The sequence below is a fragment of the Lonchura striata genome, chromosome 15, assembly GCF_050655825.1.
Source record: "Lonchura striata isolate lonStrDom1 chromosome 15, ASM5065582v1, whole genome shotgun sequence".
In the NCBI taxonomy this organism is placed as follows: Eukaryota; Metazoa; Chordata; class Aves; order Passeriformes; family Estrildidae; genus Lonchura; species Lonchura striata.
Window position 1 is genome coordinate 10538122 of NC_140717.1, and position 26727 is coordinate 10564848.

The 26727-nt window shown below is 44.2% G+C and overlaps 1 protein-coding gene across 26 annotated transcripts in view; it reads left to right on the plus strand.

The window, feature by feature from the left end:
• Positions 1-26727, plus strand: part of LOC110478122 (uncharacterized) — a 104048-nt gene that overhangs the window by 12631 nt on the left and 64690 nt on the right. For 12 of the 26 annotated variants that reach the window (XR_014958585.1, XR_014958600.1, XR_014958601.1 and 9 more), the window contains 2 exons: positions 11314-11483; positions 12022-12089. Coding sequence is in view for 3 of the 26 variants with exons in the window: in XM_085592735.1 (XP_085448861.1) it covers positions 11478-11483; positions 12022-12089; positions 18753-18840; positions 21059-21163 (267 nt within the window). In the remaining 23 variants the exon portion in view is untranslated. Of the gene's footprint in view, positions 1-11313; positions 11484-12021; positions 12090-15735; positions 16055-18752; positions 18860-21058; positions 21174-21517; positions 21580-26727 lie in introns of all 26 variants that reach the window. The other 14 variants (XR_014958580.1, XM_085592734.1, XR_014958586.1 and 11 more) reach the window with 13 other exon arrangements.

Here is a 26727-nt window from a genome sequence, read left to right on the forward strand (position 1 = left end):
TTTCCAACCTAAACAGTTCTGTGATTTTATGATATCACCCTGCTGTACCAAAGTCAGCTGCAAAGAGCAGATGAGGTTCTAAGATGCCTGGATTTATTTGGAGAGTCAGGTGTTTTAACCATGGATAGGGAAGATAAGGGGCACTGATTTTTTTTTTAAGTGCTGGAATTACAGAAAGGAATGGATGCCTAAGGAGGACCTTAAGGAAGAGTTTAGGCACCTAAATCCTAAAGGATAATCCTGACTGCTCCCACCTACTTCTGTAAGCAGCTGAGTATCACCACCAAGAGGGTTCCTTAGGTACTTAGAGCTCTCCTCTGCATGCCCAGAATTATCCAAGTCGTGTTGATGCTGAACTGCTCAAATCTGATCTCTCTCCTAAGCCTCTCAAGATGAACAAGCTGGGCTTTCTCCTGCCTCCTGCGAGGCCGTGCTGGTGGCACAGGCAGAGCACAGACAACTGCTATCCACATTCCCGAGCAGGGGAAGAGTCAGGGGCATCCTGCTGCTGTAAAATAGCCCTGAATATTAAATGGCAAACAAGGATTTGTTGTACAAGGAGTGGGGGTTTGTCCAACCCTGTGTGCTCCTCTGCTGCAGCAATCTTTGCAGACTTTTCATTTCTGCTCTGCAACAGCCTCATCTCTCCCATCTTCCTGATATCCCTGTTGTCGTTTCCCTCTACCTCTGACATCTTCATGCATCTCTGCCATTTTCCTGTGGTCTTCCCATAGCCCCTACATTTAGCTGTGTCATAGCTTCTGCTTTCTCCTGTGTCCTCTGGCAACTTGTGGGAGGGATAAAACCCAATGGCTCGAGGGTGGGTTATTGGGAGCAGAATCTGTGCTGGGCAATGTGATATCCTGTGTGTGTGTCAGAGAAGTTCTGCATGAAAGGGAGTGCTGAGCAGTTTTCCAGTGCCATCTGTCTGAGTCCACGTGGCCATGGGAGGTCTGGAGTTTCTTTAAAAGTAAAGCAGTCTAAAGTAATTTTGATGCAAGGCATAAATTGGCAGAATTTAGTCCATACGGTGGGCTACATGGAAAATGCTTTGAGAATGGAATTGTTGGAGATTATTCAGTGTGAAGGTGAATGGAAAGAAAGCATAGAGAAGGGAGGAACTGGTAGGTTCCTGTAAAAGAGCAGCTGAAATCTTAGAATGATAGTTTCCTCCCACCTCAGCCCCCATCTCATCTGCTGGTGTCTTAGTGTGTATTCAGCAAGCTAACAGCATCAGGTCCTCTTTCACCTTGGCAGCACCACTGGTGATACTATTATCCACCTCTATGGTTACTGATTCTTTTTGCCAAGTGTTCCACACCAGTATTTTTTTTCCCATGTTGATTATGCAGAATCTTCTGACCTTTAGAAGTATGGCACTTCTGACTGTTGCAGTGGAAACCAGCCTTTCTGCTTACATCTCTCCTCAATCCCCTCAGCATTGCTATAAAACACACTACTTTTTTTTTTTTCCCTTCCAATATATTATATTATTGTAGATTTAACCCTCCAGAAATCAACATCTGGTACCAATTATTGTTCTTAAGCTGAGGTGGCTGAATCTCCTGCCTTACAGCAGTGAAGGTCTAGAATTCCTTTAGCATGGGGAGTCCATCAGCAGAGGCAGAAACTTTCTGTGAGACGAGGACATTGGCACACTTCCCAGCACCTGTTGGTAGCACAAAGGGGTATGTTACAGGCTGGGCTGTACAATCCCAGGGTAAAGAAACACCATGAGGCCATTAAACACCCACTTTAAATTGCACCTTTGATCAAATTCCTCACCAAAGGCAGCGTCGCTGTGCCGTCCTGTGTTCTTGCTTTGCAGATTACATCCCCAGATGTACAGCTCTCTGGAGACCAGGGGGGAAGGAATGTCATGCACACAATAGAGCTGGAAAAACCTTCTGTCTTAATGGTGTCCCATCAAATCTTATCTGATAACCTCTCCTTTTGAAAGTATGTGGAAAGCCAAAAATAAGAACAAAGCAAACCATAGACACAGACTTGCCCTGACCTGTCTTATAGGCTGTATCTCTGTGGAGCTCTCCTTGCTTGCTCTGCTTGTCTTGCTGTGACCTCTCTCTCTCATCTTGCTATCAAACTCACTTGCTGGTGTGAGAAGCTCCCCCTCCCTTCCTCCTTTCCTCCTTTCCAGCCTCTCCTGTTTGTAACAGCCTCCTCATGCTTGTCTGCCTTATCCACTTTGTCTTATATTTTCAGCAGAGATTAGAAATGTCTTTTCTTCTGACTCTCAAAGTTCTGAATTTCTCTATCTTCCTGCCACTGCTTATCTTGCTGCTGTATTTTTAAACTCTAATACACTCCAGGATATGGTTGTCATCAGGGACACTTGAACAAAGTAAAAGTAGTGTAGCAACCTTCCAAAATTCTCAGCAAAAGTGCTTTGTCAAAAGAAGAAAATTCAAGGCATAAAAATTTATATCTGTATTTTTTAGTTGTTGAATAGTGACAACATATGATAGCAGAATGATTTTGGAGCATGTTAACTGCATTTATCCTCTGCCTGAGATACCCACAGCTGCTTTTGTGGTAAAATCTGTCCTGCTCTGACCCATCATGTATTGTATCACTTCTAGTTTGAGGCCTCAGTGGTACTGGGAGGCTTGCAGCAGCTAATTGCCAGCAGTGTGGAAGGCAGGGGATTGCTGTTAGCCCAGTCTTTCTGACTGCACAGATGAGATGTCCAGGCAGAGGAGGAACCATGGCTTGCAGCTGGCATCAGACCAGGGAACCAAACTCTGCCTTCCCCATCCCAGCTAACAGCAAGGGCTGTGGGCATCCTTACTCTCCTCTGGGCTTCGTGAGGGTCTTATCTGGGTACTCACTATCACTGAATCCCTTGAATGCTTTGAGCTTAATGAAAAAGCCCTGAAACACCTCAGCTTTCAGAGTCTAAAGAGGAGAAGTACCAGATCTTACTGTCCTTCAGTTGAGGAGGTTGCAAGCAGTTTGTCTTACAGGCTACTACCCTAAAACCTTGGGCTGACACCCACATGGCTTTGGAAGCTCTTACCAAATACAGACCCAGGTGCTCTCCTTTTAAAACTTTCTGGTTGGTCCATAAGAGATCTTTGTGTGTTTTACCTCAAAAGAGAGCCTGTCAGGCACTGTGGGGGTAGTAAATAACAATTTCCTTTTTTACTGCTGCCCACTTGGGATCTTGAGTTGCCATACTCTGAACAAGGTTATTTTCCTTCTCTTTGGTTTGCTGCATTATACCTGCCCTGAAGACAGGTCTAAGATACATATCTGCCTTTTGAAACCATGCCCTTGCAGTCTCTGAAGTTCATTTTCACATTGCAGTGCCCAGAGCTGTTTTCAGGAGCTGTGTCATTTTTCTAGGACTGGAGCATTAGCAGTATGCAGCAAAGTGTCTCCACACTAAGTTGTTTACAAAAGCATTTTACTGTCTCTCTCCTTTCAGTCTTGTGCTCATTGTGGGTTCATCTCTCTCCTCATTTCAGGAGGCATTATTACCTTTTTTTATGGAAGCCAAACACTTAAAAATGTGAAACTTGGCTGTTAGTGAATGGCAATGAGGCTGTGCCTCTGTGGGCACCCAAAGAGCATCTCCCTTCCTCAGGGGGGAGGATGCCCAGTGCCTGCTCCAAAACTGGCAGCTCCTAATCAAACAAGGGCCAAGCTTCCACCTGATGTCAACCCTGCAGCTCCAGAAGGACACTTCAACAAATCTCTTCTAATGCTGTGTCTATTTACTAGGAAATTAATTACTTTTTTTTCCCTTAACTGGTTTTATTTTAGGGATGGTAAATTGTTGCTTTGCCATAGGGGGAAAAAATCTAAAGAAGAGGCACATGATTTCTGCTTCTTCTGAAATCACAGTTTTGTTATGCTGAATAGCTGCAAACTATTTGCATTACAATGTACTGTAAATAAGAGATGCCACCAACCGAAGTGTAAACTGAGCAAAATGTGGGGAGCTCTCAGCACAATGGAATTTAAATGGTTTGAGGTGAGATTGGACAGAACTCCAAGGTGAGAACACAAGGTGCTGGGTTTTGGGTCTCAGAAAAACCCTGTGGTCAGCAAAAGTCCTTACCCTAAGATGATCTTAGTTTTCAGTATAAGTAATGTGATGTGTGTGGTATAGGTGCCAAAACTGTCAGGCAAAGAGGATGGGAGGGAATATGAAACCCTGTAGAACAGGATTAGGCAGGATTAAAGTCTAAAATGATCATGCTGCACCGTGTAGCAGATATTGCCACAGCCAGCTCAGTAAAACTCAGTGGGACACTTGACATTGCACATTTTCAAGCAGCAAGTCTTAAATCTATATTCATGTGGAATCTTCTGCACTCAGTCTGGTGGGAACAAGAACAGGAACACGACACAGCTTCAGGTGCTGGCTCAGGGGAATAAAGCACAGGCTGCTGCCTTGCAGGGACAGATCTCTGCTAGGAAAATGGAAGGCAGCTGAATGATGTATGTAATTATGTTTGTTTGCAGGGCTATGTAATTTCTACAAACCCACTGAGAATCCCTTAAACCTGAGATTAAAACCAGCCATAGATATATTTTTAACAGTTGTCTATATATAATTATATGTACATACATAGCAGTTGGTGTAATGGTGTAATACCTGCCAGTTCAACAGTCCAAAGCACATAAACATTTACCTTTATAAATTAAACCCCACACTTAAATTCTTTGCTGGACAGGGAAGTGCTTAAGCATTTTGCCTAAATATTGGGCTGTGCCAGGTCGGAATGAATTTGACTTCTTCCCATTCCACTGTTGGTATGAAACTTCTCACCTTAGAGCTGACCAGTGTCAAAAAGGTGTTCCAGAGATGTGCTTTTGCAGCAGCACTGTGTCATCAGCTCTGTGTCCGTGCTGCTGGGGCTTTGGCAGTGTGGGAGGATCAGGATGCAGGATCTGTGTGGCAGAGCTGGTTGCAGTCTGGAGATCTTAACCCACTGCTCTTCAGGCTTTGCATCAAACAGATCTTTGAACTGTGGCGGACTCCAACCCTGCCAGCCCCTAGCCATGAGGTAACCGTTTGCTAGGCCCAATATGAGTCATAGATGGGGAGGATAGCTCTGGTTTCCAATTAAAAAGAAAGAAATGGTGAAGCTCATAATCGTGAGCAAAAGGTCTCGGTGCAGTAATGGGAAGCAGCTGGTGTGGCAGGCCATTGCAGGCTCAAACCTTTGTTCAAAACGTGGCCCCACCGTTATCACGGTTGGAAACAATCCTTGGTGCTGACACAGTAATGACAGCTTCATGTTTTAGACACATCTAATGGCACTAAGTCCTGATCTTAGCCGGCATTTATCAAGATAAGTAAGCCAGTCAGGCAAGAGCATGGTGGGCTGACTGTACTCCTTTTGATAACGATGTGCGTGTTTCCTCTCTGGAAAGAATAATGAACAGAATATGACTGTCAAAATATTTCTCTCTGGAGAGATTCCAAAATAACTGACACTTACATGAGCTCAGTACCATCAGCACTGTGAGCTTCCTCACAGACCTGGGAGAAGTGGAGCCATGACCAAGAGATGTGAGGATTTATCCTCAAATCCTGGTAGAATTGTTTTCCTCAGAACTCCCTGCAGTTCTCACTTGCAATTGGACCTCTCTTGGGAACAGCTTCACTTTTGTGGACACTGAATGAGATGGTCCTTTAAAAGGACAATCCTGGTGATTTCAATGAGGTTGGTTCTCATGAAGCATTGTCTTACACTTGCTTAATCTGGAATTTTCGCTCGAATTATCCAATCCAGCAGAGAATCAGGCCCTGCAAGTTTGACTTTATAATTCTGGGATTTTCCTTTCTAATCTGACTGGGAAATAGCTCGCTAATGACTTGTCTGCAGAACAGAGTGCACACACAGACTCATGCAGAGCTTAATGTGCTTGTCTGGTGCAGACAAGCCCCCTCTTCAGCTCCTTGCCTTTGAGAATTCTGGGAAGTACATCTCACCAGCAAAGAGGCTGCTTCTAGGAGCAGCGGTCGTTTTAGGGAGAATCCATTAAAAAGGCATGGCTGGGAATTTGAAAGGCATTACTGAGAGTGCTGCTGAGCTTCTGTCTAACCCAAGGAGGAGTGTGGTGGGGGTGTTTGGAGTCAGCTGGTGCTGTGTTCAGCTGGAGAGGGGCAATGGCCCGTGCACTTGGGATGCTGCTGGGACAGAACCCTGCGGGTAACGGTGGAGAAATGCTGCAGCACAGGTCAGGGCTGGAATGTGGGCACAAAGGGCTCTCCCTTCACAACAGGTCAGGTCATGCTGCTGATTAAACGTGTCCTGCCAAGGTGCCATAACACCCTCCAGCCTGGGCAGCAGGGAATTAGGAGAGCAGGGTTTGCAAGGCTGGATTAAGGCAAGTTTATTTGCTTTTAATTCTTTCAGAGGTAGATTTGTCCCTGTTAAACTGTGATGAACTTACTTTTTTGCTGTCAGCAAAGGGCTGATACTCATGCTGATGGAGTAACTCTTGTATTTTTGCTGACCTCTGTTCCATGCTATTCACTGTAGTTTTCATGAATTTTCTGTATGGGCAGCCAAGAAAGTGTCTTGTGTCTGGGGTTATGGGGTGTGTGTTTGTGTGTGCCTGTCAACTTTTCAGTTACCAAAACCCCCCTTTTCCTGAGTGTTTCAGGATTGTCTGGGGGATGCTAAAGATGACCAAGGCAGCAGTAAAATAATATTTATAGAGCTATGTGTTTGTGGAGGTGACTGTGGTTTTGTAGGTAAATAGTTGCTGGATTATGCAAAATACCGTGTATGTCCATCAAAATCCCCATGTCATGGGGAATGTCTCCCACACAGTTTTGTAGACAGCTTCTTTTTAAGTGGCTGGTGGTAAACCTGTGATGCTACATTAGGACTTTTTATAGCTTGCAAAGGTCTCTGATTGATTTTTCACATGTTTATTTCCACAGCAATAAGGTTTTACATACTGAGATGTGGGAAGGAAATAAAAAAAAATATTCACAGGATGTTGAATGTGTTTCAAAACCTGAGCCTAAGTGTCTGTCCTTCAAAGGCTCTCAGCCTGGGGGTGGGTAAACTAACCAGATGAGAGATGGAAAGTTTGCATCTTCTCAAGTAAGGGATCGCTTAATTTCCTCAAAGATGAGGTGATTTGAGTGAATCCCTGCTAAACGTGGCTCAGCACGATGCTGGTGTCACGCCGGCAGCAGAGCTGGGCCGTGCCTTGCTGCTCCATCAGCTCAAACACCAGTTGCTGCAGCACTCCCTGAATTGTCATTTCATGTTATTTCTGTGCTCTGGCAGGGCAGAGATAAGGGGCTAATTGGGTGTGTGGGAGAAAGGATCTGGTGCTGCTCCTGCTGGGCAGCCTCTGCCAGCTCCAGCTGTGCTGCTCTGCACTGTCCACTCAGGCTGGAAACCCTGCAGCAGAATGGAAGAGAGCACCTGATGGGATCCAAGTGACAGCTGTGCCCCAGAGCCCACCCCAGGAATTGTCCTTACAAGTTACATTTCAGAGAGCTGCAAAGCCTTGATGAAGTTTAATGGGCTCTGGGCGGTTCTGTCATTTGCATAGCAGACATGGTTATTGGGGATATTTCCTTCCATATCTCACAGCAGCCTGTTGCAAGACTGGAGTCCAGCCTGGCTCTCTCAGAGCTTCTGAGTAAACAAACAAGCATGCATCCTACTTAAAAAAACCAGACTGGCAATTAAAAAAGACATCTTGCCTTGTGCAAACAGGAAGGGCTGTAAAACACACTTTGCAGGGAGTCTGTGGATATGCATTCAGTCTGGTTTATAATCACAGCACAATGAAATACCCAGAACATAAATAGCAAGAAATCAATTTTCCTTAGAAAAAGTAAAATAAAGAACATTAAATGATCATTTGACTAGATAACTGCAGTTTGCTTGGTGGTATAACTGTCATCTTGCCTGTGCACAATAATGGAATTAATGCAGAGGGGGTATGGTTTAGATGTCTCCTTCTTTACAGTGACAATAACTCCCTTGTTTTCTCTAGTGAGTAGATGTTTATATTCTAATTTTGTCTCTGCGGGCTACACAGAGCCTTAAACTTGCAGAAGGGATTTGTGAGCAGCCTGCTTGTCAGGAACAAATACTAGTCAAAAGAAATGTGTGACTTATTGACCTTGGGTTCACTGAACCTTCATCTTGGTGCTTCCGTACCTCTAAGGAATCAGCTTCTCTGAAAATTAAAGTTCCCAGATTAGAATAGGAGCTTCAACAGAGGACCTGTGTGGCTTTACAAATACACTTCGATTAGAGGACTTTGGAAGAGCTTTGTTAGAAAAGTGGAATTATGAAAAGCAAATGTTTGAGAGGTAAGAAACCAATTGAGGCCAAAGTTGATGAAAACCAGACTGTTGAAAAAATAGGATTTCTTATTTGCATTTTAGCTAAAAATCTCTGCTGATTGTCCTTACCTGTTACTTTTTCATTTGGAGGTACAGGGACAGTGTCTGGCTGCCCTATTTGTCAAGATGGTGATGTGTGTGGGGAGAGGTCATGACTTTCAGGAAGACCCTTCCGGTGTGTGCCCAATATTTTTGTGTTAAACAATTCAAATTATTTTGTTGCATCTTCCAAATTTTTATAAGCTTACAGAAATATTTCAAATTCCAACCCCTAATGTCTCTGTTTAGTAACTACAAAGCCATGACATCTTTCTTTTTTTCTTCCTGCTCCTGAAGAAACATCTCAAGAAACCAGCCCAAAGATTTCTATGCAATGTTAGCCTTAACCTGGTGCTCAAACTTTTTGAAGGTTCAGAATTTCTTTCCAAGGCACCAGGATGAGTCTTTATGCTAAGATGAAATTTATAGCAGATTAGTATTTCCTATACAGAACTATGCAGAGGAAGTGCATTCTTCCACTGCAGAACGATGTATTTGTGCACGTGTGACCACGATGTGGAAGTGTTAAATACTTCTGATATGTGTGTACATATCCACAAAACCTGATGGAATGCAATTTAAAAACATATATATAATAAAGTTGCATATGCTTTTCATATATTGAAGAAGCATCTTCTGTGTGGACAGTAGTTAATTTTTGAAAATCAATTTACTACATTGGTTCCAAGGTTTTAACACCTATATATTTTACCTGTTTAATTACAGAGATATTTGTATGATGAGAACTCAGAAAACTGAGAAAACTCGTTTTGCTTACCCCATAATCTGCAGTTTGCTTTGATGATAGTATGTCATAATTCCTCCCGTGTGCCAGTCAAAACAAAGACTTTGCCCTGTACACAAGCAGTTCTTGTTTGGATGGTTTTGTTATTTTGAAATGTGGAGTAGAATCCAAGACAGATTATTTCCCTTCCCACAGTTGAATAAGGATAAGGCTGAAAGTGTGAAGAATCTTTAGGCTTAAAGGAACAGAGGATTCAATCCCCTTAACACAGTGCCACTGTGACACTGGGCTGCATCATAGATAGTTGGAAAGCAAAAGTAGGAGGAAGAAAGCCCTCAAACCCTTTCAAACTGTCAACTTTTTTTGCTGAAAGAGCGTTCTTCAAATGCTGTTACCAGTGAAACTGGATGGGAAAATGTTTCTTTAATATTTTGAAGCTTCTAGAGTTGGATTGCATTTTAGAAGTACTCATCTTATCAAAAATATTTTCATGTTTGTTTTGAACTACCTTACCCCTGGGACTTGAATTAATAGGGTGCTGGGTTTGTCCCATTATCAGGAGTTTGTTGTAATGGTACTGTTGAATTATGTGATTTAAACTGCAGTTGTTGTACTTATGTGCACTCACTGGTATCTTTCTGGCTAGAAGAAAAATTCAATTTTAGTACTGAAACTTTTGAAACTTAGATGGTTGGATAAAACAAAACTCCATGAAATCATAGATCACAAAACCTGACAGAGAATACTGTGAAATGCCATTTCCATGACTTGCTCATGACTCTGGTTCACTGCTGGAGCCGATTACTGCCTGTCTTTATGTTCCTGCTGGAGGATCAGTTGTCTGAGCCTGAGATTATGCTCATGTTTAAAGACAAGCTCAAGGTTTCTGATTTGGGATATCAATTAGAAGGCAAGGAGAAGGGAAACATGTTTAGCTGCAAAGTTGGAGGGCAGCCACTTGCTGTGTGTGTGTTCCCAAAGCACACACACAGCTGGGGAAGGGCTGCCAGATCAGGGATTTCTCCCATGGTCTTTCTCTTCTGCCTCACAGCAGCTTTCCTCAGCCAGCAGTTGAAAGTTCTCTGTCATACCTTGACAGCCAGTGGTTTAATTTGTCCTTTTTTCTCTGGAAAGCAGGAGTGATTTTTATTCTCTGATTTGGTTGAAAAGGCTTCACAGTTTTTGGGATTAGCTATCCCTTTAGTGAGTCTGGTTTTGACTTTACTGAACCCCAACCATCCAATCTCTTGCTTTGCTCTTGAGTTCAGAAATTGCTGAGAATTAATTTTTAGGCTGATCTAGAGTTTTACAGCCTTGTAGTAATCTGAACTGAGATAATCCACTGACTCAAGGAGAAGATAAGAATAGTGGATGGCCTCAGACAGGACACACAGTGAAGCTCCCAGCAAAGTTCCTGGGGTGCCTTGGGAGAGTTGGTGGTGGGCACGCAGAGAAAGCAGCTGCAGTTTGGGCTGCCTGTGCTACCCAGGAACTGCACTGGCTGTGGAACTTATAACCAACCAGGCAGAGGTGAAAAAAGGTCAGGAAGAATCTTGCTGTTCCCAGTGTCTGTCAGTAAGTAATCATGCAGATAAAAATCACACCACACCCTCAGCTCAACAAAAAAATTCTTTATCTATATATCCATATAACATTACAATACAAACCTCGGGGCATCTCTTGTCCTTATCTAAACAAAAGTCTTCTCTGGAAACCTTAGTCATGCAAGTTATGGCATGAAATCACTCTTTCAGCAGAAAAATGGTAATTTTGCATCTGGAGTCAAAGGAGGACTGGCTTGGTGTACAAAGCTATTATGTTTCTCAGATCCAATCACCCCTAGTAATTCAGGAGCAATGCACAGATCAGCCTGTGAGGGTTTTTATTCAGTGCAGGTATGTATCCCACTGAACTGTACCTGGGTTTTTCTTGGGGTCCTGCTGACATGAGAGCTCTGTGTAGTGTTACCTGCCTTCTCTGTGGAACGCATAACAAAAATTACAGACAAAAGAAATTAAATGTGAACGACCTGGCAAACAGATGCAAACCCACAACACTGGATCACTGTGTCATGAACTAAAGTGAGGAGGGAAAAAAAGGGTTTTTCTAGGGAAAAGCAGGAGTTTGCTTGTTGAATATGATTATCAGCTGCCACTTTTTTGTTTTCCAGATTTGGTGCAGAGTAGCAGATGTACCTTCCCTCTGGTGTGCCGGGTGACTCTTCTGCTTCACGGTCCCAGTTGTCTGTGGGCAAACACACAAATTAAAAAGAGGAGGAGGGGGCTGTGTGCCCTGCTTGGGCAGGCTCTGCACAGCTCTGGGTAGCTGTGGAGGATGCAGGTAGGCAAGCAGATACAGAAATCTCCTGGGAGGCAAATCTGTGTGTGAGAATCCTTTCCCAGACACAGAAACCTCTGTGGGTTCCTCAGTGTGTGCAGCATTAACTTGCACAGTTCACATTGAAAAGGATGTTAAAACAGTTCTTTAAAATAATTACACATAATCATCCTTTTCTCTGTCTTCATGCTTTAAAAATAATTGATTTGCCCTGATTAGTGCAGGTAAGACTCAGAACTGAGCTGAGCCTTCCTTTAGATAATCCTGCTCCCGGGTGGCTGCATTGTTCACCCCAGTCTGTTCCAGAGGCAGCTTAAAGGCTTGGTTTCCCCTTCCTGACACCATTCAAATGAAGCCTGGAGCCTGTCCCCATGTGGGTGGTGGGATGCTGGGCAGGGGGAAGGGGGCTGTGCCTGGGGGAGAGGGAGGAAACCCTCCTGGCTGGCTGGGACAGAGAAGGAAAACAGAGCATGACCTATGGGGCTGCTGTCGTTGTCTGTAATGGCTCTGTTACTTTTTTCCCTTCCTGGTACTTCTGCAGTGTGCATCACTCCGTGAAAAAGATCCTGTAGCATCAGCTCCCTCCCTGCTCCAGACAGATGATAACTGGTAAGCTTTGATTTCTTTCCTTAATTACAGTGTCTCAGTGCAAAACTTCAAGAAGATCTTTAAAATACTGCTGATTATTAAGAACTGCACTCCCTGCTTGCAACGTTATTTCTTGACATTGCTTCTGACTTGCCTTTTTTACTTCTTGGAGACGTGAAAAGCAGGATTTTGTAGTTTTCCTCTTTAGACTTTAAATAATACTGTGCTGCTTTTGCTTTAGTTTTAAATGTTTGCTTTCCCTCTCACTGGAGACCTGGTCTCCCACCCCCTCCTGCAGTCCCCAAATGCAATGGGGGTTTTGAAAGTGCTGTTTGTTCTTCTCACTTCACTGTTTATGAAGCTGGGCAGTGATGCATTCAGATTATCACAGCACGGGTAAAATAATACCCAGTTCTTCACTTACATCCTATTACTGCACCTCAGAGAGCTCTCTCACTTAGATTACTCAGGGGAAAGTCAATGACATACGGTCTTTTGATTTCAAATACAAATTGTTGTGTAGAGATTTAAAAGATACCCTAATTTATATGTGCTGGTGCTTTTCTGATTGTTTTATTAGACTGTGATTTTTCCATCTAGCTTCTATTCCCAAAGCCTACCAAATGATCATGATTTACTTAGGACATCTGTTAAATGCTGGGCTGTCTGGGGAACAAAGCAAGGGAGCTGCAGTCCTGATGGGAATATTGAAGGAAAGCAGTGAAACAGACTGTGATCTCCCAACCATGGGGCAATTTGAGCCAGGCCTCACTGCAGCTCCTCCAGCTCGCATGGCTTTTGCACAGAAATGTGCACATCTCTAGAAATGCTGGGATTAACTGCTGGTAATAAACAGATCTAGCTCAAGACCATCTCAAGGCATTTAGATCTATTGCTTTGATATGTTTTTTTTTTCCCCCAACAAGAGCAAATCTGGAGCATAAATAGGAGCACTGACAGGATGCTGGGACCTGTTTGATTCCCCCACCCACAAATGCTGAGACATTTCTGTTCTCAGCTGTCATTATTAGTGTTTTCTCAGTTCTCCTCCCCTCCGCCCCCAGTTGAGACCAGTGCTAAAAAGATTTTTTGAGTTTTTGCTAGCAGTTGAAACAAACCCTGCTGCATTTGAGCTTCCTCCTGCAGGACAGATTTACTCTCTGTGGTTCCCCTGTGGTTGCCACATGTTAGTTACATTAAAGGCACTGCTCCCATATCTAATGAAACAGAAATCCATGAGATATATAAAAACATTCTACTATTTTCAAGAACATTTCCTGTTCTTCCTTCTCTCCCCTCAACAATTTCATTAATATGGACTCAGTCTGTTGGAAGGGAGCTTTTTGTTAAAATATATCCACCCTGTTTGGCTCTCAGCAGTTGCAATCACCAGGAGCATGGATGTGATATTCCTGTTTAAAGAGGAGGGATGGATATTTATCTATGAAATATGAGCCTGTATCTAGGGTTCTTAATGGTTTGATGGCATTGCAAAAAGCACTTTTTTATTGTAAGTCAATACAAGTTTTACCTGTGCAAAGGTGATTGAAATCTCTACAAAAAGGGATTTTCTGGGTTTGGTACCATAGCCAGAGATAGTGAAATCTGCTCTGTTTGCCTGTTTGTAGCTGATGAACAAACTATAATCTGAATAGGTGCTAGAAAAAATCCTCAAGAAAATTTCTAAGTGTGTTGGAACATCAATCCTCACTAAGTGTTGAAGGAAATTTATAACTTCAGCCACAAAACAAGCAACATTCTCTTGGAGACTTGAAATGGTCTGTGCTTCTGCATTTATAAATTTTATTGTTGTCGTAATAGGAAGTTTAAGAGCACACAGGGCAGGAGAAAAAGTTGGTGTGGTTTTGGTTTTTTTTCCTGCTTATGATTTTTCAAGTGGGTGGATCAACCCTGTGTAGGAGGGTTCAAATGACTGTGTGAGCTGGGAACTGGAGCTGGGAGTTCTGTTTCCTTCCAAGTGCTTGAACTCTCCATAGAGTCAGATCATTTTGTATCTGGACTTCAATATAAAGTTTAGTCAGAGATGATGGCAACAGAACTTCAACACGAGTCATATTCTTAGCCCTGCTTCAGAGGGCTCTTCCTTTTGCTGCATTAGTCTGTCTGTAGCTCCCTTGTCTTGCTCTTAGATGTGTTGGTTATTGCTGGTTTAGCTTCTCTCTAAATTAAGTTATTTTTTCTGTGCATTCAGTTCTTGTGGTGGTGGCATTTTCAGCCATTGCAAGGATTTCTGTTACCTCTGCAGGGTAGCTCTGTCTGGTGCCCTGCTCCAGCAGGTTACTGCCAGTCCTGAAGGGAAAACTGTCTGGGAGGTTTCCCATGAAGAAGCTGATCTAATTCCTTTGAGCTGGTAAAAGATTTCCGAGCTTTGAAACGCGCCAGACTATTCCCTACAAGTAATTCATGTCAATTCTGTAGCAAGGCAACAATAATTTCAAGAGAGGATGATATCTGCAGGTCTGTGACCTGAGAGAAGCTCTTCCAGTAGTGGCTAGAAGTTTCTATAATGAAATCCCAAACCCTGTGAGAGATCCCAGGCTTTGCTGCCAACCTGAAACCTGAGTTAGGGTTTGGTAGGTCCATGAAACTTTCAAGAGAACTGTGGCCAGTTTTTGATTTCAGCTGAGTTTCACAGTGGTGCCATAGGTTCATTTAAATGCTGAATATGTGGAAATGAGCTCCTCTCCCTCCATGTGAATGTTAATTTAGTACACTTTGTTTAGCTGCGATGGCAACACAGTTTTTGGAAACGTTCTGTGTGCATTAGTCATCAATATCTGAGCAATGTTTCTATTGTGCTCATCTGCCAATGGTCCTAAAAAGCATCAGCAATTCATCTATTCCAGCTGGGACAAGAAAGCCTGACAAACTGCAGTGCTGCATTGAAAAGCAACTAAAAATGGAATCATAGGGCATGTTTATTGTATTTTCATGACTGCAGCAGTCAGGGACTGATTTTCTAGCATACTGCAGCAGTTGGGATCACCGCTGTGGGCTGTCCTGTTTCATCCCACAGGATAAATCAGCTGCAAGTCTCTGCAGCCCGTGTGGAGCACCCTCCCCATCAGCACCCTCCCCATCAGCACCCTCTGGCTGGTACTGAGGGGGCAGAGAGCTGTGTTTGGGTGCAGCTGCCTGGCACGGTGCTGCTTTTACTTTGCAGCCTGGTGCTAGGGTGGCAATTCCCCATAAAGCTGAAGAGTTAGAGGATTACACTGGGAGGTTCACCTGAGGTCCTGAGCTAGAACCTCATGAACCCAGATTTGACTTCTGCTCTGGGAGCCTTGCCTGACCTTGTGCTCAAAGTGTTACCAGAGGTTTAGTTTCCATCCACAGGGTGAAGATGTTTCTCCATCTGCCTGTTCTTTGTTTCTGTAATTAATTTGATGAGGGAGGATGGGCCTTAATCAATGAAACAAGAGAGGGGTGTCACAAAGCTAACTTTAGCTGACTAGTTTCTTTTAGTGTCTGTATTTAATAGGCTTTTCCAGAGGCTGAATCAGGGCTGCTAAATGGCAAATCCTGCTCTGAATGCCTTGATTAAAGCTGCTCTTTATGAATCTCCCTTTTCCCTTCATACTTACAGCAAATGCCACTTCTGCCTGGGTTGGGAGTGCTATTACATTTTTTGCCATCTGTTTTCAAGGCAGCCACCTCAGAGAGAGGTATATGAGTACCCCACTGCAGCCTGTGCCCTGCCTGGTGCTCCTGTACTGATGCCTGCACTGCTGACACTGGGAACACCTGCTCTCAGATGAGTTGATTTATCTGCAATTTATCAAGAGGAAAACAAGGCATAAGAAAATTCTGCAGAGCAGTGGTGCCCTGCGTCTCCTCCTGGCTGGAAGTGCCCTGCCTGGCTGCTCCATCACATGCTTGTGAGGAGAGGGACTGGGACTGGAAGGCTTTTAAGGTCAGCACCATCTATTCCGAGCAAGAAAAGAAGGTGTGACCTTTTTCAAATGGTAAGCTTTGTCAGTGCTCCCATTGGGATTTTCCCCCAGGTGACTGCTTAAATGTCACTTGTGGTAAGCCAGGGCATTGGAAGCACTGTGAACTTCCCTTTCTCCTTGGAGAGGCAGCACAGGGAGATTCTAATTAGCCACAAAACAGAGAACCTCCTGTGCTTTCCTAAAGCCAAAAACATCAGAGACATGAATAGCAATGTATTTTTCATATCATCTCTGTTTTGTAAAAGCCATACCTCTTGAAAAGATGTCAGTTTCTTTAGCAATGAAAAAACCCTCCTGTATAGCTGCAATTAACACTGCAGCAATAACTCAGTGGCATACATTCCCCATGTTTATTGATTAGTGAACAAGCCCCCTGGGGTTTACACTGCTTCCAACATATTTGGTTCCAGCTGAATACCTGCAGTGTGCATTGATCTAAGTGTGTGATTTCCCCTAAATATCAGCCATCCTATTGCACCAGCTCTACATGTGCTGGTGTAGCTGCACTAAACAAGTGGCTGAGAATGAAAAATCATGTGAAAAATGAAAGGACATCCATGAGCTCTCACTGTCGCATAGAGGTTACACCTGCATAACTCACTTGGCTTCAGTAGTGTGATTTCTGATTTGTATTTGGGTGTATAAGAAGAAACTGAAGTCTCTCAGGGGCTATGGCAGCTCAGGGCTTCAGAGAACCGGGTCCATGCTGCAGAGAAGGACCAGACATCAAATGGATGCTCATTTATTTACAGTTCTTGTTTTCTTTGTATGGGCTACAGATCACTGCACAGGCATTTCCAGTATAGGTGTGGCTGCAGTAATTACTGCTTATTCTTTTGAAACCTGTGCTTACAAAACACAGCAGGCTGTGAAAGCAGATGAACATGCTGTCCACAAGGGCCCAGTGTGGCCAGCTGAAGTTCAAAGATGAGGAACAGAGGAATGAGTTGCTTGGCAAGACAAGGGCTTCAGCAAAACCTGTGCCTGGTGGCCCCTGGCAGGGGCAGGTGAGCTCTGGCTGAGCAGGGGCTGTGCTCTGTTGAAAGGCTGGGGCAGGTGGCAGAGGGAGGCAAAGGGGACAGATGGAGATGAAGGAGAGGAAGACTGCAGGGAGAGAGTGGTGCTAGTGCTGTAGGAGTAACAGGCTGGGTGTGTTTTAGCTCATCAGCCTCTCATCTATTTTAAAGTTTGAAATAAAGTATGAAATAGCATGTGGCAAGCAGGATGGAGGTACAGACAAGCTTTCAAACCAGCATTTAGGGGCAGGGTAATTTCTGCTTTTCTATTCATAGCTGTGTAGCAGAAAAAGCAGAGGCTGCATGTGCAAGAGTAAGAGCCCAATAAACAAATGAGGCAGCATTAATATCTCAGGAATCGGGAATTTCTTCTTTCAGCTGCATGCAGTGTTGGCTCCTACCAAGTATGAAGATTGCACACACACATCTGGCACAGCCTCTCCCAGAGTTTGCTAGGAAGGCTGATGCTGTGAGGGTCTGGATGTGAAGTGGGCTGGTCCTGCTCACGGCAGAGCTGCTCCATCAGGGTGACTTTGCTTGAGCTGCCCTCGCTGTAGCCCCACAGGGATGAGACCTTCACCTCTCAAGTTCACTCCCAAACCTGCTTCTCTATAGTCTAAGAAGATGTCCCTGTCCCTTTGCTCCTGAGGACATGAGCTCACCATGACTTTCTGCAAAGACCTGAAGAAACGTCCTGTTTCCAAAATGAAGGGTTTTTTCAAAAAATGCAGCTTTTCTTTATCTTGTGCTACGTTTTAATGAATGCTGCAGCAGCCATAGTGGAGAAAGCTGTGTCAGGACTGCAGATGAGTGTCTGAGGATGTTATTCTTATTAAAAGGCAGGGCTCAGGCTTTGGTGGCAGGAGGCTTGGCTGCAGAAAGCGAGGAGGGCTTCACCCTGAGCTCACTTAGCCCTGCTCACCCAGAGCAGTCCCAGCTGCTGCTCTGGAGTGTGCAGTAAGAAGCAGTCTCCAAGGTTCATTAGGCCCTCGCCTATTAAGGGCTTTAAAAACTCGGGTCAGGACCTTGAAACGGATCTGCAGGCTGGGACTGAGCAGAGCATGTGCAGTATCTGCAGCAAGGGGAGCGTTTTGGTTCAGCTCCAAGTGGATCGGTGCCTGTGGAACAAACCCACCTGGAATTAATTGAAAGTGCTGGTGGCCACTTTTGGCAGAGAGGCAGGAGCAAGCCTGGAGGCTGGGAACACACTGCCCTCATCCCCCGGGCATGCTGCTGGAGGCTCTCCTGGGAGGTTTGTGCTGACACTTCCCACACTATATGTGCTTTGTGAACTTTCATTTCCAGAGCTGTCAAGGAAAAGTTATTCCCTGTAATAACAGACATGTTTTATTTTCTTGTAGTATGCTTGTGTGTGTTTGTTTTAGATGTAAAGAAGAATTTTTTTGTCACAATGAATATGGTAAAGCACTGGAATACATGGCCCAGATTGGTGGTGGATACCCCATCCATGGAAACATTCAAGGCCGGGTTGGATGGGGCTCTGAGGAACCTGATCTCATTGAGGTCAATGCAAAGGGATTGGACTACGTGATCTCTAAAGGTCTAATCCAACTCAAACTATGCTATGATTTCTTTTCACTCTAACTATGCAGTCCCAACAAGAAGGTACTGCTTAGAATGACAACAGCTTTTTTTAAATATAAACATGCTCTGAGGTACCTCTCTCTCCACAGGCCACGTGCATGGCAGAGTAATTGTGTGGGCTACAGGACTCTACTTGTTAAACCCACAGAGATGAAGCTCACCAGAAAACTGTCTCAGGTTTGGCCAGGTTTTTTAGGTAAATTCCAAATGGAGGATTTATGGGCTTGTGTCTGATGAACAATATTCTTTGTTTCCATTCTATTATGAATATGAAAGAATATCTAGCTGATGAGGCCACTGATATTTTAGTATATGGAACAAAGTAAGGATGCTCTGAGTATTCATAAATAATCAAGGAGAATTATCCAGATGTCCTGTGCCTGTGTCATTTGGGAGGTACAACTAAGTACAGACAATAAAACCAATGCATTCCAGCACTGAGTTTTGTTGGCCTCAGAATCCTGGAGGAGATGAGAGACCTCCTGCTCCAGGAGAGTCACAGCTGGAAACTGAGTGGGACTGTAGCTGCAAGCCTAAAGAGTGTAAGGTGGGGAAAGGATGCTCTGGTCAATGTCTAAGGGGAATTTATCATAACCTGAATTGGAAAAGTAGATTTAAGAATGAGCATTGTGCTGAGATCAAAGTCCTGTTGCATTGTGTGTCTTGGTGAGAGGGAGTGATGTGGCAAAACAGGGTTTATCATGCCAGTGGCAGAAGGAAGCCTCTTGGTTCCATTCATTCTTGTTCATGGGCATGGACAGGCTACTCTGCCCCAGATTTTCAGTCCTTTCATCTACTCTCTCCTCCCAGCAGCTCCTCTGGCTTCCTGCCAGGCTGAGTTGTCCTGCAGGAAAGCTTTGATTAACTGTTCCTCTGTGGAGCTGGGCCTTTCCTCTCTGCCCTGCACTTTTGGCAGCTCTTGCAGAGCACCCCTGGTACCACTGAACTTCCTGAGCAGGACAGAGATCTCCTGCCCCTGGTGCAGCTATTTTTCCCAGTGCTGATGCCCCTATTAGTGCAGGTTTTCCACGTGCAGTTCTGTGGTGTTTGGATGAAATCTGAGGCTGCAGCTCATACATACACAGCACCTGGACTGAATTTCTTCTGCCTCCTTTTCAGCTCATAAGACATAGCTCCAAATGAAATCTCAGAAAACTGAAGTTCCAGCTCCAAAAAATAGGATAATGATTTTTTTTTGCTGTTGTGGGGTTTTTTTCCTCCTGTTTTTTGTTGTTCCACACAGGTATGGTGGCTTCCTCCTTGCAGCAAACGAGATAGGGGCTAAGTTCTTCAAGGGGAAATTCCAATTTGGGATAATGCAAATGAAAACACCATGTGTGTCCTTTTTCATTCAAATTACATATAAAAAAATTGGTGATACAAGACATGAGCAAAGGCAGAAAGGAGCCTAGAGTCTTTAATCTTTAAAATCTATTTTACATGATTAAAAAGATCCTGCTTAGAGAAAAGCAAGACTGGCTATTTATATCTCCATTCTTCTCCCCACTGCTCCCCCTCTTTTTCCCAGAAAATACTGCACAGTCTCACATCTGAAAGACCACGGCTGGCTGCCATTAATTTTAATGCTAAATCCTCATCAGCATTTCAAAACATTATGAAAATGTCTAAGAAACTGTCTTCTAGTAGCTTGAAAATATTGCAGGCAGCAGCCTAAATAATATTGTAAGTGCCCTGGTAAGTACAAGAGCACATGCTGGAAAGGAAAAGAGAAAAATAAAAGGCTTTAGACCACCAAGCACACGTCAGCTCTACAAAGCAGGCATAAATGGATTGCAGGATTTCATGGATGCTGAGAGTTTGAATTACTGGCTGAGCTACACCTCACTTACAGAAAATGTGGTTTTCTTTTTTAGAGAACACATCAAATATTGAATGCTAGCTTGCTTGTCCACGGACAAGTACATAAATAACCTTACATGGAGGTTCTGTTTAGGCTGACAAATGCAATTAAAGGAATGGAATATGGCCAGGGCCCCCATATTAGTGCTCTGTTACACTGCATTGGTGAGGATGATGGATGCCAATTAAATTGAAATGAATGGTCATAGGTTAAACAAATGATGACTCTGATCAAAGCACTCCTCCTTCAGCAAGGCATTCAACCTGTCCTGAGCTTAAATACATAGTTTTAAATCCTGCTTAAAATTGAGCTTAGGTAATTTCCTGCTTGGGGAAGGGCTGGACCATGGATTTTTGGGTTATTTTTTTTTTAGTTTGGGATACCCATGCTTACTTAGTCTGTTATGCATATGCCAAATTTCAGGACCTGTTACTGCTGTCTCATGCTCCTTTGTATTTATAGTGCTCCAGTGGGCTTGGGGAGCTGAGTTAGGATTGCAAAAGCTCATGCTGTTTCTGCTTTCATTCACTGAAGCACTGCCCTGCAGTGGGTTGGCAGCAGAAGCTGACGAGTGGCCCTTCTCCTGTGGTAGCAAGTGGGATGTTGCCAGCTGAAGATGATGATGAACCATACTATTAGTTTTCCTTTAGTGAGTATTTTTAAGTATTGCTGCATCTTTCTGCTTTTAAAGCAAGATTTTTTTATCCTTCCCTTTTTAAGAGGTTGCAAAACTAAACCCCCATCTTAATAATTATTAAAAACAGAAAAAAAAAAGACATGTAATTTTTCAAGAGCAGAGGGGTAAGAAACCATATTGGTTTTTTACAGTTTGCATAGGAGCTGGGATAAGAACTCTCCAAGCAAATAGAGTCAAAATGTCAGGGATTGCTGGGAAATTGCAGGGTTTGGGGGGGAGAAGTGTAGAGCTCAAAACAAAGGCATAGATATGAAACTTCCTTCAGCTCCTGTGTTGCTTTTTCTCTCTTTGATTAGACATCAAGTTGAAGTATCATCAACAATGTGAATTCTGAAGAATAGAAGAGAATGCACTTCAGGTTAGAAAGCCTGTCTTTTATTCAGATATTTAAAAAAAGAAGCCACTAGACTCTTCTTGAAATGAATCACTGAGAGGGTTAGGCAGGGGCTGGAAGTGCACACTACATTTTTCATTGCCAGCTCCTCGTAGCCAAGGTGTGTTGTCAAGACCAGCCTTGGAGAAGCACTTCCCTCTCTCCTCCCGTGTGGCTATCCATGGTGACATCATTAATGCTGCTGGCTGTAATTGACCACAAAGCACAGACCTTTAGTCCCCACCTGATCTTCCCCAGTGTTTATCCACTGCTGGCCTGACCACACAGCAGCCTAATGAGCATTACACTTGACAAATATTGTCATGCCTAAACAGGAGATAGTGATTCTGCTACGACAAGCAGCAAGCCCGGGGGCACGTCATGCTCAAATAGGAAAGTTAGGAATTAATATTAATTCTCTTCCACTCACCAGGGGCCTGATCCACATCCCTGATGTCAGTTAAGTCCTTTCACTGTGAGCTTTGCTTCCCTCCTATGAAGTAGCAGTTTAAAATAAAATACAACCAAGGAGTATAATAATAAGTTTGACAGTAATAGCAGATGGTGCAGACTGTTTTTTATCTGGGATAACTGTTACTGTTCCAGTAGATGGACAAGGTACTGATTTGAGATGAAAAAACACAGGTCCTAATTCCTTCTAGATTTTACTGTCTGGAGTCTTGATATATGTTGGATAACATTCCAAATTTTATGTGCTAGAGCAAGACATGGTGAGCAATTTAGAAGAAATGAGAGCCTGTGATTCTCTTTGTTGCCTGTTTGCCGTGTAAAGTTCTGTGTGGCTGTTCTATCCAGTCTGCATGCAGAGCTTTGGGAAAACTCCCCTCTCCCCACACCAAGGCTGCTCATAAATCCCCAGGAATTGTAGTACCTGTGCTGCTGAGTTGCCTTCCCCTGCTACCTGATATTCATTTTTCTTGATTATAAACAGCGTCAAAAGTTTTAATGACTTCTTGAGGTTTTCTTTCTAGATGCTATAGTTTATTTTTATTTTATATAATTTAAGATAGAGAGCAGTTATTGCAAAATTAATGAGATTAAAAAATATGCTTGTGTCTAAATAGCTCCTTAGTCTGTTTTTCTGGTGTCTAGGCCTCATTGTACTCTTTTTCTTGTCATAACTTGCCATGATTTACTCAACTGCTGCCTCCTTTTTAATATATTTCTGACAGAATCCTTAATATCAGGTAGAGTCAGATACTCTTGAAGCTTTGGGCTAAATTAACTTACTTTGCAATACAGCAGAAAAAGGTGATGCCACGTGGAGGGGGTGGCCGTGTCTGTGGGCTGGCTCTGCCAGGGGATGCTGGCTTCCAGCTTTGCTCAGGAAGGTTCTGAGATGGAGCAGCGGACGAGCCGGGCTCTGCGGGGCTCTGCTCTGCTCAGTGCAGCTCTGAGAGCAGCAGTGCCTGGCCGCGGGGCCTGGAGCCCTGGCTTTGTGTGTCTGGCCCAGTGCTGGCTTCTGTCGCCTCTGCCCTGGCTCTGGGGTGCGCGGGGAGCCGGCGCCCCAGGCTGAGGGGAGTCCTCTGGAAGCCTGTGCTGCTGGCGGGAGCTGATTCACTGGGATACGCATCCAGGGCCAAGTCAAACCGAGCCAGCTGAAGCAATGGATCTCGGAACAGGTCAGGCTTAAATGCAGCTGGAGTATTTGGGCTGTGGCTGCTGGTGCAGGAAGCCCATTTGGAGGCACAGTCCCGAGCCCCAGGGGCACTCAGGCTGCCCTGGGGAGTGCAGTGCCATCCCTGACCACGTCCTCAGCCATTCTCCTCTGGGACAGATGTGATTCTTCACATTGGGATCTGATTTTGTGTTTAGAATAGTTTGGGCTAAATGGAGAAAAATTAACAGTTTATCACCGAGAAGGGGAAGGACTCCTGCGCAGTGCTGGAAAGCAGGTGCAAGGAAGGCTTCCACCAGCCCTGCTCAGTGCACCCAGCCCCAGCCCCCTGGGCCAGGCCCTGGGAGCACTCTCGGGGTGAGCAGTGTGCAGTAATTGAGCTGTGCATTGTCGCAGGACTGTCTTGATCCATGATGTTTGCTGTCAGCCAGATCCCAGTGGGAGCTGCTGCAGACATGTCAATGTTCTGCTTCCTCTGCAGAGAGGCTCCAAGCTGCCAGGGCAGTTTTTTATCTCAATATCACCTCGTTGCTTTCACCTGTGTGCTATTAAGCTGTTAATATATCGGGGGAAAAACTCATCCAGGCAAGTGTATTAGGTATACTTAAATGAGGTAGCAAAATATTATTGTTATTAAATGTTCCCACCAGATACTTGGACAGCTTGCATTGCAACTGCAAAGCTAACATTTAATTACAGCAAGATATATATTCATAATGGATTGCAATTTACCAAAATACACAGAGGGCCCTGGATTTGTCAGTGTGCATTTGCTCTGCAAGAAATGCATCTCACTAAAAACCAGATGTCAAAATTAACAGTAGAGCTTTTGCAGTGCAGGGAGGAAAGCTGACATTTCTGAGCTGGCATTCCAGCTGTGTTAACAACATCAGGGGCTCTGTGTCCTTAAACACAATGTTTAGCAGCAGAACTGCATTAATTTGTTTAAATTATAAGTGCTGGGAAATCACCTACACTGTGTTGGTGGCAACAATTGCAATCAAGTGAGATTCTGGATCCCCTCCTACACCCCAAATATTTTCTCCCTTTCCATTCACTTGCCATGTTCCTGTCTAGCAAAATCTCAGGAGGTTGTAAAAAATTAGTTCAGTTCTGAGGAAATCGCTGGGGATCGTTGTCAGGGTCAAGATTTGGAGAGGGATAAGGGAGACAGGTGTTTGAAAGTTCTTGTAAATGTCTGAATAACTGTTCTGAAATGTAAATTATTGATTCATATCCTCCTGTTTTTTAATGTGCTTTATCTTCCTAGTAATTTAACCTAGTTTCCAGAGTATTTTTATCTGTAGTTTTCTAGAACCTGTATTACCCATGTATTTTATCTCATCTCTTTCTCCTGTTCTTAGATGTTAGGTAGTGAGTCAGGGCACTGATTAGCTTGACTAATTTGTTGGCATAGTTTTCTGTCAGGGGAAAAAGGATGCACATTTTTTAAAGTGAAGATAATTAACTGTTGGAACAACACAAGCACCAGTACCTCATTCAGTACCAGCAATAATAACATCAGGATGTGTATTTTCCTAAGAAATGTCCCTGGTTTTCCACTGTCATTAATTTTTGGAAGCCCTGAGGCCTGTACTATGTGGAAGATGGATGATCCTGATGGGCCATGATGTTTTGGGACTTCCCAAACCTGGTGCTTGGGGCACTGTGTTTAGCTCTGTTCCTTGCAGGAAAGGATGCAGAGAGGGTTTGGCAGTGCACTGTGGAAGGAATGAGCACTGTGGAGCCGAGATCTCCATCTCAGGCCATGTCAGGGGAAGGGCAATGAATTGCTTGTGAACTGGTGGGAAATCTTGGCTCCTGGAAGGCTCCTGGGCTCTCTAATCACTGATGGAAATGGGAATTGCAATCTCCCAGAGCCTCTGATTGCATTTGCCAGAGCAGGTGCTGATGTGGGATTCGGCTGCTCGCAGGGGTGGCAGTGGGGATGTGCTGGGGGCTCTGTCTGGGGACACTGCTGCATGCAGGTGCAGTGTCCTGGGCCATCACCCCTCCTGCTGCGCCGGGAGCCACAGGGTGAGGAGAGCAGCAGGAGGGGCAGGGCAGGATGGGAGGGGGACTCTGGGGAACCCTGTGGGAGCTGATACCCCACTGAGAGCAGCAGCTGGAGTGCACTTCTCTGTGCTGCTGTCCTGGCCACTGGCATCTGAGCTCCCCCAGGGACCAGCCCTGCTGCTGGGGCTGTGCTGGCTGGGGAGGCAGCACTCCACAGGCAGCTGGGAGCGTTCGCTCACCTGTGGACAAGGCAGATATTCAATTTCAAGGCAAGATCATATTTCCTCTTTAAAATCCAGACAGATAGAGATGGCTGTTGACCCCAGCAGCATTATGTGACCCTATCTACCACACAGATATTTTCCTGAGGTTTTCTATTAGAGAGGCAGGCCTGGGGCTCCAAGGGTGAGCGTGGGGCAATGCTGAGGTTTGAAGCCATCCGCCCACCCTGAGCAGAGGTGGCTGGTGGGCACATGTGGCTGGGGGAAGCAAAGGGAGCGTCATCCAGAGGAAAACAGCTCCCTAAAGCCACTGTAGAGATGCTCAGTAAATCACCTGTGTGTGATCTCGAGCATCTCTTGAAATGTTTTGCTGAAGGGGACCCAGCACAGGAAAAAGTCCTTGGGCAAGTCACAGTATATAAATACCTCTGGTGTGAGTGTAATTAAGGCTACAGCCCTGCCACACGATGCAGTCAGCAATAAATAGGTTCCTGAATTAGAGAGAATCTCTGCTGTATTTCAGATGTGACTGTTTGAGCTACATGTTTAAAATGGCCTTTGAAATAGCAGCTGTGTCTGCGTTATCTTCTTCTGAGAGATAAGCAATTATGAGAATGTTATAATGATTTCTTAAAAAAATGGATTTAAACAGCAATTGCTTTTCAGTGCAGGAGATATTTAAACATCAGTACCTTGAATTGATTAAAAAGAGCTGTACTGATAATGCAATTTTGTAGCTTGTGATTTGCACTGAGCAGTGCAATGAATCATGATGAAAGGCTGGAGAGGAGGTGTCTGATGGGACCTTCGGCCACTTTGGTGGCTCTGAGGTTCTGTGTTCATCTCAGAGAGGAAGCTGCACTGGTATCAAACTCCTCATTAGTGCTGCTGTGTGTTTAGTGGCAGGCTGTTGTTCATTAACGGTGAACATGGGAATACCTTGCCTTGCTGAAGGGCCTCTTAGGAGAGCCGTGTTTCTAAGGGATACTCTGCATTCCTCTGCACACTGATGCCTTCTATACTTGAAGGATTTTAAATATCACGCTTTTACAATTTTTATTTCTCCTGACTGTTTATTAGTCAGAGCAATTACATGTATTTTTCAGACTTTCTCGAATGCAAAATAGATTCCTTCCACTTGGATAGCTAACTGCTGGAAAACAGTCTCCTAACTAACAGATAGTGTCACTGAATTCTTGGATCACAGAAGAATTTGTATATCCTCCTTGAATCATGAGGCAATTTATTTATTCAAGC